Raw genomic sequence first — 17,465 nt, 5'->3', positions numbered from 1 at the left:
TCTACAGTTGAGAGCAATGACCGTCTCTGCTTGAAATGCGCCCTTGACTTTTTAATTCTTGTTTTGTTCATTTCAGACAGTAGAGCTTGTGGATCAGCTGCTTCGGAAAGTGGATCCTGCCAAAGACAGGGAACTGTGGGTAAAAGAACACAAAACTGGAGATATTCGACCTGTGGACATGGAAATATAGACTGTTCTTACAGTTGTGATGAGTCCACTGAATTAACCAGGCTAATGTTTTTTTTCTTGGGGTCAGAAGAGTATAAGGCAAAGGTTGTTCCACTATCAGACACCTTGTAATTTATGCCTGTACAGGCTGTTAAATTTAGTCATAAAATTTGTCCTTGTTGTGCTAAGCCTTAAGCACCAAACATTCCAGGGTGAAGAAAATAGATTTGTGCTTCCCACCAGAAGTTCCCAGTTGCACTCATCTTCCAGAAGAAATCTACTTTCTGGTACAGAGAGAGCTCTGTTCTTCTGTGACTTTTGTGCTACATCCCTTGCATGACTATCGTATATATTATGTTAGAACAACCACTCAGTGCGCTTCTGGCCGGCCAGCAAGTAGGTAACCAAACAGTGCAGGAGGCAAGGAAGTGCTGATCGAGAATCCCAGGCCTGTCACCGACTGCTTTCATAACCACAGACAAGTCAATAAACATTTCTGGCTCCCCCATCAGTTAAACGTACATATCTTGCATTGCTGTTGTATGAGTACATTGATTTCATACAACATAGTTTCCCACAATGGCCCTTTGGAAACACCTACGGAGAAGACCCCTGTTCTCCCTGTTTTATACTCCCTCTCAGGGATATATAAACCCAGTATCATCATTTTTGTGCTAGGCCAATCTATAAAGTGTTACCATCCCTGTTGTTCAACAGGAAAGATTTGGTTGTGCTGTACCTACCTCATTAGCTGTTGGAGTGCCCTCAGTGAGAGAAGAAGGTTGCATAGCAAGAAATAAATGAGATGTTCTAAAACTTTCTGCTTATGCAGATGTTATGCTTATGTTATGTTTTCTCGTAAAGACAGCCCTCTAACATTTTGTTTGGGATCTAGATTTAAATTGCTCTTTGTTGGTGAATATCAGAGCCCTTAGCTATATTTATTCACCAAATTTGCGTAGATGAATTGTGACTTTTATCTTTTAGAGCCTGATTTTCAAAGGTGCCATGATCTTGTGATTCTAGACTGCATCAGGTGTAGATGTAGGTGCTCAGCATTTCTGAATCAGATTCTTAATGGTTTCTCCTATAGTGTGAACTACCAGAAATTCAGAGCAGCTCCTGGTACAGAGTGTTGTGTAGTTTGGAGACTGGTTTTCAAAATTTTCTTCTCCCAGTGTTATTTCAGATTTTTGCTCTTAATCTGTTTTCCAGCTTCTCTTACTCAAGATTCTTACTTCAAGTCCAGAAGAAAGAGAGAGGTTCTACATTTTCCCTCTTGGAGATCTTCAGAGGCAGCCTGGGTATGGTCTTAGACCATCACCCTTGGTGACCCTGCTTCAACAGCGGGTTTTGACCAAATGATCTTTAGAGGTCCTTTCCAAACACATCCATTCTGTGAGTCTGTGAAACCTTCATTCTCACCACTGTGGCCTTTCCTCATTGTCTACTGTGGTGTTAGCTGCTGTTTTCCAGTGTTATTCCTTTAGATCCACTTTTATCTTGTTAGCATTTCTTTTTCCCCGGTATGGAGCTTCTGTCTTTCATCTGTATGCCCTTCTAGGCTTCTCTTCACCAATCTCAAGTTACTGTGCTGTGAGAAGATCTCTGAGAATTAATCTTTACAAATACAAGCTGAGACATAGAGAAGTCTTATCTGAAATATGTTTTTAATATTGATTATTTTTCTGGCTCGTCATTTCAAACTTGCATTTTCCTGTTGTTCCTTTTTTTTCTTTCCCCACCATTTCTTTACTAGTATAGATTCATAGAAAAAAGGTTGGTCACCTTTTATTCACCTGAGTTATTCCCATCTTGCAAATGCCTCTTCAGCTCCTTTCTCCGCTATGTCACTAGCTTTATAAACCTTTGCACATCAGCAGATGCAGTGTTGTGACTGTTGCATGCTAGGATCATTGTTCCTGGTGTTACTGATTGTTAGAGCTGACACCTCTTATACTGCACTTTTGTTACACGCTTCAGAATTTGCAGCTGTAATTTTATTCTTGGTGTTGGAAGCACCCAGCATGTTGATACTTGAAACATGGTTTAAGTGTCGCTCAGTCCCAGAACTACGTAAGACTACACACTTTTCCCTCACCTCCTGTTCCACTTGAATGAGGAGGTTTTCTGCTAAATTGTCTTTTTCAGTCTTTGTATTCCTTTGTGGTCTGTCTTCAGTATGATTCTTACTGGCATACTGATGTGTACTGCTGTCTCTTCCATGCACTTCAGGGGGCAGGTATTTTTGGTTTGTTTTTTGTTTTCTTTAAACCACAAATGCAAGGTGAGCTTTCCAAACTTCAATACCAAAATTATATACTTAAGAGCTGTATCTAAGGTTGACCCCTGTATTCTAACCCATATTGCAAATTTGAGCAATCTTGATGACCCATCACCACATTCGTGGTTTGATTACAAAAACAAGCTAGTCGTGCACTTTATATGGTATTCTCCTTATTAAATATATGAAATACTCTGTTAGCAATTTATTTTTTCCTCACTTTTTTTTTCACAGATATTTATTATTTTATTTGTTTGTGGCTGGAAATGCTGTCCAGTAGCACAAGTTTCTCTCAGGACTGCAATTTATTTTGGTTCCTCTTCTGAGGCGTTCTTAAGCTGCTCTCAGTTCTCACTTGAATTTTCTGATGACTTGGGGTTTATTGGTTTTCTTTGGTTTTAATTATATTATTTCTAGACAGTGATCCTACTTCTACTTTTTGATCCTCTTGAAATGTTGCAGGGAAGCATAAGCTGCACAGAATGATAATTCTTTTGGTAGAGGCTATTTTTTTTCTTCCAAAACACAAGGAGAGCACCTTCACCTAGCTGCTGCTTGCCTTTATTTTGCCCAACTTCTCACTTGGATCTAGTCTGTAATGGGTGAAATGCTTCCTTTACAATAAGACTTAATAATAATTTTCTAGCTGGTAAAATCATTAGGAGTGTTTTGCTATTGCTTGTAAATAGTTTCCATCTTATTTCCTGGGAATGATACACCTTCGTGGTATCACACTGCAGAAAGTGGGATCTGTGATTCTTTGCCCATTGCATTCTCTGACTGATGGATCTTGGACAACGTGAGGCATAACAAATAAGGGAGTGCTGGAGACCTGGTGTTTCTGAATGGACTTCAACTTTTAAACTGCTAGTGGTGGTTTTGTTCCTAACAGGTGAAATTTCAGCATTTCTTTATTCATCTTCCAATAAATTGAAAAAAAAGCAGTTGTTCCCAGTCTTTACTTCTCCGGACCAAGATCAAGCTTGATGTTAGGCTGCAGCATGCGTGTGAAAGCATGAGGATGTTTCAGTGTGACTGATTAATAGGAGCAGCAGAATAAGTCTCTTGCCTCCATAGGTCCTGAGCCCAGGTGTGATCTCGTTCTTTTTCTCGCTGGCTAGTACACACATCATACAAGTTTTTACTGTTCAAGACACTGCAAATAATACACTTTTTTGTGGTTTGGTGTGGCTGTCTTGCATCTTCACATGGCTCCCTGGTCACAGAGCAGAAAATGGGCTGTTGATCAGCATCGATTGTTTTCACCTAAAGAAGTGCAGTACAGTTTGTGGGAATTTGCCTCTGACTCCCATCTTGTAGGCCTCCTTGCCCTGGTGTTTTTTGAAGCTGCCTGAGCTTCAGAGCCCTGCCCCTTCTGTGCAGCTCCTTCTCTACCCAAGTGGTGTCGTGATATTCTGGTCTCGTGCTGCCAAGCCTCTGGTTTCCCACTGATTGATCTCTGCTTCAGCCAGAGCTTTTGAGCTCTTTGTGGCTTTGAATCCTTTGAATGTTCTCAGTCAAAACAAAGTTTTATGCAACTGTAACCTCAGCTTCCTAACAGAATGTTGGTATTTTATTCATTGTTCCAGCCTGCCTGTAAATTCTCTTTTCTGGCTCAAGGCACTGTTAACTCAATAGGAAGTCCTTTTTGCAAGTCTTTCCTGGAGATATTCTTTTAGGTCTTTTTTTCCTAACAGTATTAGTTCCGGATCCAATGCTGCTGGCTAATTTCTGTTTGAATTAATGAACTGAAAGTGATGTATTATTTGCCATGTGAGCCAAGTTCACTCTTCTGTGTCACTGCCAGGATTCCAGTCGCTTTCATAAATCAAGATCCAAAAAAGCCTAATTCTCAGATTTCCAACCTACTGCAGATTCTCAATTGTCCATAACCCACGTATACTAGTTGCTTTTGTATGTTGAGCCTGGTGGCTCTCATCCAACTTAGGATGTTCCATGATTCTGTGGACTTCTGTTGAAAGAATGCAGTTGTTCTCTGTTAGGAAATCTATTATTTGATACTGAGATCTTTAGAGATGGTTTTAATTTATTTTTTTAGATGTTGAAAGATGGTAACAACATTGAAAGACATGGGAATCCTGCTTATGTTCTCAGAGTACTTTTTCTCCTCTGCAGCCCTGCCTGAGCTGCTGTGCAGTAGCTGTGTTCCCTCCATGTTGAACAGCTACAGTACATATTGAAGTTATTTTTCCTTTCATGTGTAACAGGTAGCATGCAAACTTGTTCCCTGCTTTTGTTTGCACTTCACGCATCCTGAGTTTTGTGTTGCAGAGTTAACTGTTGTTAATTGCAACCCCGTGCTGTAGTGACAGCAAGTATAACTATCTTGGAGTGGTGAGTTGCATGCAGATTACCTTCTTTTTTTCTTTTTTTTTTTTTTCTTACAGAAGGTTTCTATAAAGCATTCACGGGAAGCATTTACATGCTGGTAAAAGTCCTAACTGTCCACACCTTCTCAGAATGTCTTCATGCTTGTATCTTTTTTACATCATCCTTCAAATACTTGCTGGAAATGATCTTCCATAGTCTTCATGTAGAAATGTGCACTCTTCCTTTGGCCTTCTGTTTGGAAGTGCTCAGCACTCAAAAATTTCTAAGAGGTGAAGAGAGTGTGCATGGGTGATAACTGAGACCTTGAAAATCAGGCTACTGATTAGGAATGCACAAACTTTTTTTTTTTTCTTAGTCTTTCAGTACATATATAAGGAAATACTGAGAAATGAGATTCTCCAGTACTTAATGAATATAGCTGTTGTATGCTGTTCTCAGCAGAGTGACACAACAGCTCTGGAGCATAGGCTGACAGCTCTCCTTTTGCAGTCCCAATGATCCAAATCCCAAATTAAGTGAAAAAGAGGCTCTGACCTTCTGTTTCTTTAGTCACACAGACAGAAAAAGAGCATTGCTTACCCAGGTGGATCCTTCACAATGACGCACCTTAGAAATCCCAACCAGCACCTTTAAGGCACCCCTGGAGTGAGTAGATGTGACTTGGTGTGATCAGTTGTTTGCTTTATTCTGAAAAGAAAAAAAACACACAGCTATTTGCTATTTTGTAATAGCCAGCATACTATTTTGCACTATTTAGTACAGCCTGCTGGGTATGTTTTTAGAGATGAGGTTCAGACTTCGTTGTCCTGGAAGAGCAGTGTGTTGTTCGCACATCACTGAGCTTTCTGGAACATCTGTAGGCTTTTTGCTCACTAGCATGTATTGATATAGAAGAATGAAGTCCCAGAGCTGGTGGTTACCAAAGTGTTGCTGTGAATAATTCGTGCTATCTGGGCATTCCTCCTGAACTCATACAGTGATCAGGAGGAGCTGTCTGGTGTCCTTCAGTGCGTGGTGGAGGCATCTGACAGTTCACAGAGGAGCCTGCTGGTCTTTGCTTAACAGGATGGGCAACAGTCACAGACACATTGCATTGTACATGGAAGCTAGTAAAATATTTAGCCACCTCAGTGAAATTTGAGCTTCTCAACAGTAGGCACTCATCTCCCTCAGAGATCTGAGATCTCCCTCCTGGTTGCAGTAACAGACTCCTCTCTGAATTTTGTTTAGTGTCCTGAAGTCAATAATGTTCCCTCATGTTTGTTCCTTGTTAAAGGGCTCTCTGGCCAGCACCTGGTTGTGCCTGCAGGAATCTGGTAGGTGGCAACACCACACTGATGACTGAAGAATGTTTTTTGGATTTGGCAGTAGCGTTTTGTTGTGTGCCACTGCACTGAACTGGCTGTAAACCGGACTGCATCAAGCCTGGTGTGTCCGTGTTCTCCAGGAGTTTGGAATGTGCAGTCTTTCTGTTGCACAATGGCAGTGTCGTCTTTCACATCAGCAAGTCCTTGTCTTTTCCTGAGAAGAACTGCTGTTTTTAAATAATATCCATTACTTTATCTAGTGGTAGATGTTACTCACATAAGAGTGCATCAGTCAGTTCGTACTTCTTCATTGTTACTGTACCCACCAGCTCTATTACTGACATACAGCACTTTCCAAGGTGCTCACAGAACATCTCTTTTGCTTTAATGTGCTGCCTGAACTTCACGCTTTTGGATATTTTCTGAGTTTAGGGTGTGCTTGTTTTTTGTTGGCTTATTTTGGCTTCTGTTGGGATTGTTCCTCCAAGCCTCTGGGCTTGGAAGTGCAGTGACTCTTTTTTGTTGGCCACAGCTTCTTTTCTGGAGATCTTTTCTGAAGGGACCAATCCATAGCACAATTTGACTTAAATTTCTAATCCCATATTCCTGAGAGTAGAAACCTTTTGTGCCTAGTGAAACATCTGATGCTAACAATTGTACATGGATAAAATCTTACAGAGACCAATATGAATTATGTCTTACAATAACAGCATAATAATTACAGAAAAAAAAATATAAATTTGAAACATTCAAATGTAATTCCCTCAACTTACATTAAGTTGAATTGTCCCCGGTGTATCGTATGAGACAAACTCAGCGGACGTTCAGAACAAAAGCTTTTCAGCTGCTGTACTCAGGCTCAGGAGTGCACAACACCTTCATTTTGAATATATGCAGTCTTTCAAGGCTACTGATTTCACAAATAACTGAGCAATGGCTTCTATCACAACCCTACCAAAATTCATCCAGTAGTTCCCCTTGAAGTGCCTATTTAAGCTGTACCTGCTACAACCATATAACATACACAGATTCACCCTATGAATTTCCAGAACTCAGGAGCAGCCAGTGCGCACTGAGCCGTGCAGGATTTCCAGCCCTCCTTCTTTGTTCTGCACTGTGCACTCTTCTTAGGGCATCAGCATACCCACAGACCTGCCTTTATCTCACTAATCATTTGCAGTCCAACATAGGTGTCATAAATTCTCAGTGCTGAAAATGGAGTAGGAAATGTTAAGCCATATTAAACTTAGAATAACTGCTTTGGAGGACAGTTACTAACTTTATTTACTGATACATCCTTCAGCATGGGGTCTCAGTAGAATAAGAATACTGCATAAAAATAGTTGAGTAAGGTGACATTTCGGATTTAACTAGTGCTGTTTTGTAAAAACAAACCATAACTCTTCTTTAAAGCAGTTACTTAAAACAATTTTGTCTGGTACTGGAAGTCCATAAAGCTGAACGATTTCAGGGATCTCCTATCTGCCTGACATGAAAATTTTAGTCATTTGAATTTGGGAATGCTCGATTTGGATATTTTTTCATGTGCTGATAGAGATTTTCAAAATAGCATAAGGAATTTTGATATTCATTTGCCACTCTGTTACTGCTCTTTGGCAGGAACACGCTTTACAGACAGCAACTTTATCCATTGTGGAAAAAAGCAGGTAGTAATACTGGGCAAATCTTTTCTTCTAAATTTCCTTCTGGCAGCACAAGATAAGGAAAATTCTACCCAACAGTTTTGCAGACATTCCAGCAGCAGGGATTCAGAGGTAGGCCACATCACTGCTCGTACAGTTAAACAATTTTCTACTAAAATAGGGTTGCCTATTTGGTCCTTTTTGTGTAATTTACTAAATACTTTCTAAACTTTTTGAAAAGTTGTCTTTTGACAGTACTAATGACTTCTTTTTAAAGATGCTTAACCAATATTTTATAATTTTCCATAAATTCTGGCTGATAAGGCCCCTTAAATTAGATTATGTATCATGCAGCCTCTGTCTAAGTAATCAGTAAATCTTGGGTTGTTGTGCAAATTATAGGATCGGTTTCGTTCCATAAAGGTGCATGAAGAAATCGCCAAACTGAAGGGGTTCAATGTAGGAAAGATTTAAGGGGCAGATCTTCAGCTTGGGTGAACTGGCAGAGTTTGGTGGAAGATACTTGATGTCAGTTGTGGATCTTGTCCTTCGATGTTGAAGGCATTTCCTCTACATATTTTCTGTCTTACTGTAAAACTATTTCATATGGTTAAACTGTATTTTGCTATGTTGTTCTGCAGGTTTATATGCACCACAGTGCTCATCTCATCTCCTGTAAAATAAACTGTACAGAGACGTATTGAGCATGGAATTGTCTTTACTAGAGTGTTTCTTCTTCTATCAAAGTCACACACCTTTTGAATGCAGTGATATCAAAGTACACTCGGGGTGCCATACGCACATTTACTGCTTTGGTAATGCTAGTATGGTGAAGCTTGAATTCATACATCAGTAGGGCGTAGTCTGTTTGTTTGTATCCTTTTCAGACCTTTGCGTGATATTCAGATGAGTACAGTTGCTGACATTTCATTTTTATTATGAAACCAGTTTTAAAATCACTGGCAGTTAAGTAGGTTTGATTCTTAAATAGGCAAACTAACTCTGATCACTATGAAAAAATACGCATGGCTTACGTGCTCTGTAAGTCTTGTACACCCAGTCCTTTATCTGCAGGTTCCACGTGTGCCTTGAAGCTTAGTTGAAGAGAAGACAGTTGTCAAATGCTAATAAATTCTTATGTCTCTGATGTGTAATACTGATGGAGACCACAGCACAGAACAAGGTGTCAGCAGCCCTGCAGAGCATGAGCATACTTTCCCAGCAACACAGCAGCCTTGGAAGTAAAGGCATTACCTACACATCTCTTAATCCTCAGTGGAATTTTCTCCTAAGAACTCTTCCAGTGTTGAACTCATCTAAAAACTTACTTTCCTCACCCTCCTGCAAAGTGCTGCCCTGCAGCTATATGATGTGTTTGTAAAAGGAACGCAGGAAGTGCTAGTGAAGGAAATTTCTTAAAAATGGATGTGGTAAGTAGTTGTAGTTGCAGAATTCTCTGCACTCAGAAAAGGAAGAGACAGGTATGACTCTGAGGAAGTTCCACATGAAGCTTGGTTTTCACAGCAGTACGTACTTAGCAATTCTCTTCATGGTGTGATGGATTTCATTTCACCTTATCAACAAAGAGTATTTTCTACTGTGGAGGAATATGATAGAGCTTTGAACCCAGAGGTGAGGAAATAATGTATTTGCTCTGCTGGTGTGGCACCCTTAGAGGTGCTGCAGGACCAGGATCAGCCATCAGGCATAGGTGGTGACACTTAGATGTGAAGCACAGAATTTTTTACACGTTTTGCACAAGAACACCAGTGCTGGTATTTTGCAATCAAGGCAGTAATTTTAAAACACCAGTCTGGATTTCACACTCAGCCTCTGACCCTCCCATTCCTCAGAGGCAGAAAGAAAGCTGGAGGGACATTGATGAAGGGATTTATTTCAGAACGCTTTTGGAACTAATGCATACTTTATACCTCAAACTGTTATCTAATGCTTCAGTAGTTCCTGTTAATTGTAAAGTTCGGTCTACATTTTTGCTGTTATGAGCAATATGATCTTGAACTCGCCAGGTGAGTACTTAAAATTTGTAAATATTTATATGTATATCAGAGCTGCACACACTCCAGATTTTTGAGCCAGGTCTTGCTCTGGGTGCTGCTCTTCACCTTCGTTCTGCTTGTGCGTGGTTCCTGTGCCCTTTGGTCTCGGTCTTACTGAAGGCAGAATTTCAGAGCAGTTTAATTGTGAGTAAACTTGAGAACAGTGCGCTTTCTGTGCTGCTATGTCTGGGCATGTGCCCAGGTGGGATGTGCCCAGCCCCTTCAGGGGCGTCTTTGAACTACTGGCCCCATTGAAGAAAAGAGGCCCAACACAGTTCTGAGAATTGTTGTGAACACAGAGGAAACTGTTGCTGGGTGTTCATTTTTAAATTATTGGAGGTGGTGTGCCCAACATAGATTTCCTACAGATAGTTCCCTGCAAGCAGCTTGCTACCCAAAGGGAGCCCTGGGATTACCTGGGGGGCCCTTCAGCTCTCCCTCACAGTTCAGGACCATTTCTGCCTCTGAAATTGCACGTTTTGTTTTTTGAAATGTCTTTCTGTCCCTTACACTGGATGTCAGTGTGTCTCTTTGCCTGTGTTTCAGACTGAGGAAGCTGTAGCTGTGCTGAGATCACCAGCTCTGTTGTCAGGACTGGTGATGGGGCATGTGCAGACACAGGGCTGGAAGCACAACAAGCCACATGTGTCAGCTGCCTGCTCGTTAATATTTGGCGTTGTTCTCTTATTGACTCACCTCGCTCTCCGCCAGAATTTATAGTCTTGCTGTGTATCCTGACTTGGAATGGAAAAAGGAAAGAGGAGATGTTTCTAACAGAATCCTTTTCTGTACGACCTTGATGTGTGGTATGGTCAGCAGAGGGCAGCACCACACTGTCAGCACTGCATATTGTATTTCCAGTACTGCGGCTCAGCCTTAATCTCCAAATCCTTTTTTTTTTTCATGCAGAGGTACATCAGTTAAAGTCTCCCAGGGTAGAGCAATGGTGGATCAACACGAGTATTCTCTGAAAGGGTAGGCCATAGCTTGCAGCTCGGGAGAAGGGATAATCAATTTTTGTACCACAGAGAGCTACAGTCTTGGAAATGCCAGCACACCCAACACCTTTGCCTGCTGGGTGGAGGACAAAAGCCATTCAACATGGTTGGGTTAGAAGGGGTCTCAAAGCCCCCAGACTGCCCCTGCCACAGACTGGTTGCCCCTCCAGCTCAAGCTGCCCAGGGCCCATCCATGGCCTTGGGCACCTCCAGGGATGGGGTACCCACGGATCTCTGGGCAGCGGTGCCAGGGCCTCACTGCCCTCTGAGTAAAGATTTTCCTCTACACATCCAACCTGAATCTCCCTTCTTCTAGTTTAAAACTAGAAAAAAAAATCACTGTCAGACTGTATAAAAAATCAGTCTCCCAGGATTCACCTGTTTTCATCCACCTGTTGGTCACTGGATAAGCACAAGACAACTCTGTTCTGCAGGGCTTACGATGGACAGAAACAAATCAGGTTGCAGATAGGCAGAGATGCCCACTGTGATTTGCAGTGCTCGTGGAGGAATTCATAGAAGATCACAGAGCAGGAGCAGTCATAACTAATGCTGGAAGTCAAATGAAGTACAGAAAACTTCCTCTGTAGGCAAAATAGGCTGAAGGTGTTCATGAGGCTTTACTGACACATGCCCTTCATAAGGCCTTTAAAAGCAAAACGTGCAAAATTAATGTAAATGTTTTAACACAGCTCTAGTATTCTTTACAGTTTTGCTATACAGGTGCCAACTACCATTGCTGTCGCATGGTTTCCTTAAATACTATTGCAAGTTCTGAAGTAAAGGTCAAGACTCAATGGCCCAGAGAGGGCTGTTTGTAGACCTTACACTGAATCTGACCACACACGAATGAAATTTTGGGAGTCAGGTTCTTCTATCTGGAGTCAAACCATAAACATAGTAATGTCACATTTCTTACTCAAAGAATCTTTCTTGTCTAAATTACTGTCTCAGTCCTTATACAAATAAAAGAAAAATTACAAGCATGCACTTGTGAAGTATTTATTATAGAGACAAACAGTTCAGATTCGCTGGTTACACTGCATGCTCTGTTTATGTTCTTTTTTTCCCTCCGGGTCCCTGAAAGTAGATGAGAACTTCTAGCTCCAATTTAATTTGACTTCCTGTTTTATAAAGCTGACAAGCAGACACTCAGTCTCTCGCAGCTGCAGCATAAATTATAGTCATCATATTTACAGACCTATGATTTTTTGTAGACTTAGCAAATGCTTTAAGACTGTGTCATTTGCTTCTGCTTGCTGGAAGAGAGAAGAATGCTCTTTCTGAATCAGCTGCTTAAATATATTTAAGCTAACCTCTGCAGTGTGGCTGCAGTCATCCTCTGCTCACAAGTTCAGGCTTCAGGAACTCTTTTTACTGCCCCTTCACTTCCTGGCAAGCAAACATACATAAAGGGGGAAATATTGCTGGATTGTAAAGTATTTAAGGTGAAAGTAAATAAAATAAAAATTTGTACCAGGCCAAAACTATACAGCCCAGTATCTTGGCTTGGACAGTGACCAGAAAGTACTGGTTTCTCAGGGAAGGATGAAACCTTTATACTGAAATGCATTTTGATTCTTCCAAATGTTTTCTCCCGTGAGTTCATTTCTGAATTCATATATATTTCCCATGGCATTTTGAAGAAAACAGCTGCAAAGCACAGTGATGTTGCCTGCAACTCTCCAAGTTAGTTTGTTGTCATAATGCTGGTATGGAGAAGACTGCTATTTGCCTTTTGTGGTCCCACGATCTGGCAGCTCACTGCCGTATTTCTCCCTGCCTGCCCCAGTCATTTGCTTTTCAAAGCATTTTTCATCCAGTGGCATCTTCCCATCCAGCCTTCTCTTCCTTGAATTCCAATTATTCCCCAAATTACTTCAGCTGCCACCTCTCCCTCTCCAGTCCTTCACCCTTACCCTCTGAACACTGCTTTGTTATCACATATCTGCTGTTCTTGAAGAATTAAATCACATTAATTGCCTCCACAAATTCACTCTCTTCATTTCCAGCACTTCAATCTTATCTGCTGCTTTTCTTGCTCTCACTGTAGCCCTGCCAGGTCTGTATCCCCACCCGTGCCTCATGCAAAGCTGCAGGAGCAGCCTCAGTACGCACTCCTGTATGCCCTTACTGCAGGGATTTCCACATTTAATATATCCCAAAGTCCCCCTTAGCGCATTCCAGAAGAGTAACAAGGGATTAAAAAGCCAAGAGCACTTCAGGGCTGCAGGGAGAACCTCTCAGCTGCTTCGGGCAGATGAGTGGTGCTGCAAGGCAGCAACAAAAGCTGCTGGGGGTGGGAGCCCTCTAAACCTTCCCCCTGGCAAGATCCATGCAGGTTTTGCTGGAGTGGTGTGCGATGCAGAGCAGCTGCCTGCCGATGTGACAATTCAGGATAGGTCAGTTGTTGGGAACCCTCCAGGGTAGTTCTGTAGGTGCTGAGCCCTAGGAAGCACAGCAGCTCTGTGACCCTGCTGGTGCAGGTGATGGGAGGTTGGGTAGGAGTGGAAGATAGCGTTCTATAAACTTCATACATGGAGGCTGATATCTGGCACGTGACTTCTTGGGTTGTAGAAGAGTGGGAGGTAGAAAGCAACATCTTCTGCTGTGCAAATCTCAAAGCAATTACAGTGCAATTTATTGTGTTGATCAAGAAGAAAATAAAGGCAGACTCTTTGTGACCTCATCTATAGTGAAGCTTTGAAGGACACTCAAATGTGTGAAAATGAGGGAAAACTTTTTAGGCTGCAAGTGAGAATGCAATCCCAAAGCGCTATACAGGCAGGCCTAAGAACCAGCCCTGAAGCACAGAGGAGAGGGAGGAGCAACTGGATGTGAGAAGTGAAAGGGAAGAAAGAAGCCAAAATCACTCTTGCATCCTATTTCATCTCTGCCACTGATACGGTCCATGGTGCCTGTGGTTAGGGCCTGATGAAGTTGGACTGCAGAATCCCTGCAAGTCATCTCTCATCTTCAGCATTAATAAGGTTCTCCAGGCAGGGAAATAATCTTGCTGTGAGGAACAGAACGTTGTAAAATCAAACATGAGTTTAAAAGTGTTGTTGTGTAGACAGAAATCTCAGAGAGACTCAGCTATGCAAGAGGAAGAGGGCACTCCTGGAGGGATGGTGAGAAGCCCAAGACCGTTGCTGTTGTCTGCAGATTCTGCTGAGCATAAAATCAGTGCTGCCTCCAGAGAAGGTAAAGAAAACTGAATGGGGTAAAACAGAGAATTTTAGAATCACAGAATGCTTTGGGTTGAGGGGACCACAAGGATATCAAGTTCCATCCCCCCTGCCGCAGGGGAGGCCACCAACCTCCAGATGTGGTACCAGACCAGGGCCCCATCCAACCTGGCCTTGAACACTTTCAGGGACAGAGCATTCACAGTCTCTCTGGGCAGCCTGTTCCAGCACCTCAACACTCTACCTGTGAAGAACTTCCCATTGACATCCAACCTAAACCTTCCCTTCTTGAGCTTAATACCATTTCCCCTTGTCCTATCACTGCCTACCCTTGTAAAAAGTTTATTCCCCTCCTGTTATAATCCCCCTTTTAAATGCTGAAAGGAATTTATTTGTGATGGGAGAAAATAACCATTGAATGTGATGCACATGATACGAGAAGAAGTTGAGTTGACAGACATGGCCTGATGGTGTGGCAGCTCCCACTTAATTTCCTGAAGATAATTGCAATGACATGGCTTACAGCAGTTGCATCTCGCAGTTGTTCTGTGTGACTTCGGGACTGACTATGAATGTACTCCAAACCAACTTGCTCAGCACAGCATAGGATTTGTGAAGACTTGAAATGGAAACAAAAGCACTATAGTAAAAAGGTATTTTACTGAGATACAATAAATTTCTTAAGCAGTTTACATTTTTTATCACCTCCATAAGATGCATTCTAAACTGCTGAAGGCTTTTTAATAGCATAAACAAAATCTCTGGAAGAAGTAAATCTTTAAATTTGAGAAGACATCAGCAGATATGTAGTGCTGGGTGCCTGTAAACCATTGCATTAAAATGATATAAGCAAAACAGACATTCTAGAAAAAAAGCCTTTAAAAAATGAGAATATATTTTCATATTGATCAAATATTTACTTTTTAATAATATGTTATCTACACATACTAAAGAAACTAAATTTTTAACTTTGATAAAACTATAAAAGAAATACTTTTTTGAAAACTACCAGAAATTTGATGGTTCAAATGTGTTCTTGATCTGGCACTCGTCAATGAACTTATCTGACCTCTGCACAAAAGCAGTATGTCACAGCAGGTGACATTGGTAAGTTTTATAACCTACACAAAATGAATCTGCTCAAACAACAGATCGAAGATACAGGCAACTTCTCTCCAAAAAGTGCCATCACCTTTAGGTGTCAGCAGAGGTCTGGGGACAGAGCAGCACTGTGGGGAGAAGCAAGGGCAGGGAAGGCCAGCTGCAGTGTTGGCACCCGGTAGGGAGAAGGAAAGATGGAAGAGCAGAGCCCAGGGGCAGATCTGAACTTTGCTTAGGGGACATCTGCTGTGTTTTATTACATCTGCAAACATTCAGAGTGTTTGCCAGCAAAGTACAGCAGATAATCATAACAAATGCTATGTAACTTGCTGCTGGCTCAGTGTATGTGCCTGGAGCATAGATTTATATTATAGATAAATATTATTTGCTAATCTTTATTTTGCCTTTTTCTTTCTCCTTTCAGTATGCCAGATGGCTTGTGTTGGCAAGTTTGCAGACTGGCTCATCAGATAGATATTAAAAAACTTGAATTCCTCAGGTCCCCAGGTGAGCTGTGTATGACTGTGAAAATTTCAACATGACTCTTTTTAAATGCTAGTGGATAAATTTTCTGTTCTGTTAAATGATCTGTTTTGTTATTTAGGTCAGTCATAATGCATGTCTTCAGAGCAGGTAGGGTAATGTAATGTGCAGATGTATCAGAATGTTTGTGGTTTGTGCCAAAAAATAGTGAAAACTAAAATGAACACTTCTGTCAAAATTTTTCATTTGGTCATTTAAAAAAGAACAAGTACTTTTTGATCTGTCACTTCATATAGGCATTTCCAGCACTAAACCACAAGGGAAGAAGCTTAAGCATCCAAGCCAAAATTTGCTTCATCCCAAGCCTTTTTGTATATTGTGTTGCTTAAATAAAATGCATTTGGGTTAACCTGAAGCTAGATGTTTTTTTGTTTTGGTTTGGTTTTTTTTTTGTTTGTTTGTTTGTTTTTTGAGTTGAAGGATTATTTCAATCTGCAGAGAAAAATTTCCAAATCATGCAGCTATAAAAGAGAAAACCAAACAACAAACAACTTTGTTGTGTGAATAGGACATGTATGGATGAAGCTGATGGGGGAGAAATTGACCAGTCTGTTAATTTCCAGCATACATCCTGCTCCCCTGTGTACATCCCTTTCAGCATGCTATTATCTCTGTTGGCCAACCCAAAGGATTTTTTGATACACCTGTTCCTCCCCAGCCACATGGGTTAGGAACAGTCAAATTTTTCACAGGTAGTTGAGGTGGGACAGCTGAGGCTGGTAGGAAGTAGGACTGCTTTCTCTCTGTATTGCACATCACAGAGATCTGTGCAGCCTGGAGATGAAAGAAGATCATCTTTTGAAGTACTGTGGCTGTTGGAAGGTGCTGTCCTGGTGGACTTCTTTCTAGATCTCACTTTCTTCAAAGACCACCTCCTCAGTTGTCTCTCCAGTGGTCACTTCTCCTTCGCTGCTGTCTGACACACTTGCCCGCAGACGAGGTGGAAGTGCACAGCCTTGCTCTGTGCATGGAACTGCCCTCTGCTTCGCCAGCAACTGCTGGAGCTTCATGCCCCAGGGCTCACTCACCTCCAGGCACAAGTGGTTGCTGCTGAGGTGCTCTTTTTTCTCTTTCTGTGAACATCTCCTGAGGTATTTGATGTTTTGCCCAAGAAAGCAGAGTTTACGACCAAAGGGTTCTGCCAGCAGGAAGCGGGACCACTGCTTGTGGAGTTCTGCTTTTACCTGAGGGGAGGAGAAAACAGGTGATGCCTTACGCCAGCCCAGCAGTGCACTCATCCAAACACTGGCAATTAAAGAAGAGGGACTGCAGAAGTGCTGAGTGTCTTGTGCCTTTGGAGTCACCTTGCAGCTGTGATGGTCCTTGTAGTGCAGAAATGGGCTTGTTTGCTAAGGGAGCCTTCGGGCTCCCACCCTCTTCACTCAAACTCAGGAAAGTTTTTCCAGTGCCTGAATCCCTCTCTGTAATTTGATGTATTATGACCCTGATCTGTGTGAGGGGAGAGCTCAAGCCCGTTCCATGTTTACAGCCTGATGAAGTGAAGGAAAACCCCAGGGGCTGTGGAAATGAGGACTGTGTGGCTTTTCCACAGTGTTGTGCTCAGAGATCAGGTTTGTTTTGCTGATTTTTTTTTAATTTGGCAGCCTGCCTTAAGTCCCCAACACTCAATGTCCTGTTTTTCCCTGCCCTGACCCCAGCTCTGCTCTGCAGATGGAAATCAGGCCTCAGAGCCCATGCAGAAGAGCAGCCTCCGCTTCAACTGTCAAAACGTTTGGCCTGAGAGCTCAGCTCAGCTGGGATCTAAAAGCCCCCAAAAGCAACTTTTAACTGCTGATGAGTGTTGCTAGTAGTTCTGTGCCCCTC

The 17,465-nt window shown here is 41.9% G+C and overlaps 2 protein-coding genes across 6 annotated transcripts in view; one reads left to right on the top strand and one right to left on the bottom strand.

The window, feature by feature from the left end:
• The window catches only part of GAS7 (growth arrest specific 7), a 106,150-nt gene extending 97,684 nt beyond the window's left edge, over positions 1-8,466 (top strand). For all 5 annotated transcript variants that reach the window (XM_048965530.1, XM_048965529.1, XM_048965533.1 and 2 more), the window contains one exon: positions 77-8,466. In XM_048965530.1, the coding sequence (XP_048821487.1) occupies positions 77-190 (114 nt within the window). In that variant the 3' untranslated portion in view covers positions 191-8,466. The remainder of the gene's footprint in view (positions 1-76) is intronic.
• GLP2R (glucagon like peptide 2 receptor) overlaps positions 4,800-17,465 on the bottom strand; it is a 42,323-nt gene continuing 29,657 nt past the window's right edge. The window contains exon 13 of the mRNA XM_048965540.1: positions 4,800-16,825. Coding sequence (XP_048821497.1) covers positions 16,487-16,825 — 339 coding nt within the window. The 3' untranslated portion in view covers positions 4,800-16,486. The remainder of the gene's footprint in view (positions 16,826-17,465) is intronic.

The sequence above is a fragment of the Lagopus muta genome, chromosome 18 (genome assembly GCF_023343835.1).
Source record: "Lagopus muta isolate bLagMut1 chromosome 18, bLagMut1 primary, whole genome shotgun sequence".
Lineage (NCBI taxonomy): Eukaryota > Metazoa > Chordata > Aves > Galliformes > Phasianidae > Lagopus > Lagopus muta.
The sequence above is the reverse complement of the archived record's forward strand: the minus strand, read 5'-3'. Positions and strand labels throughout refer to the sequence as shown.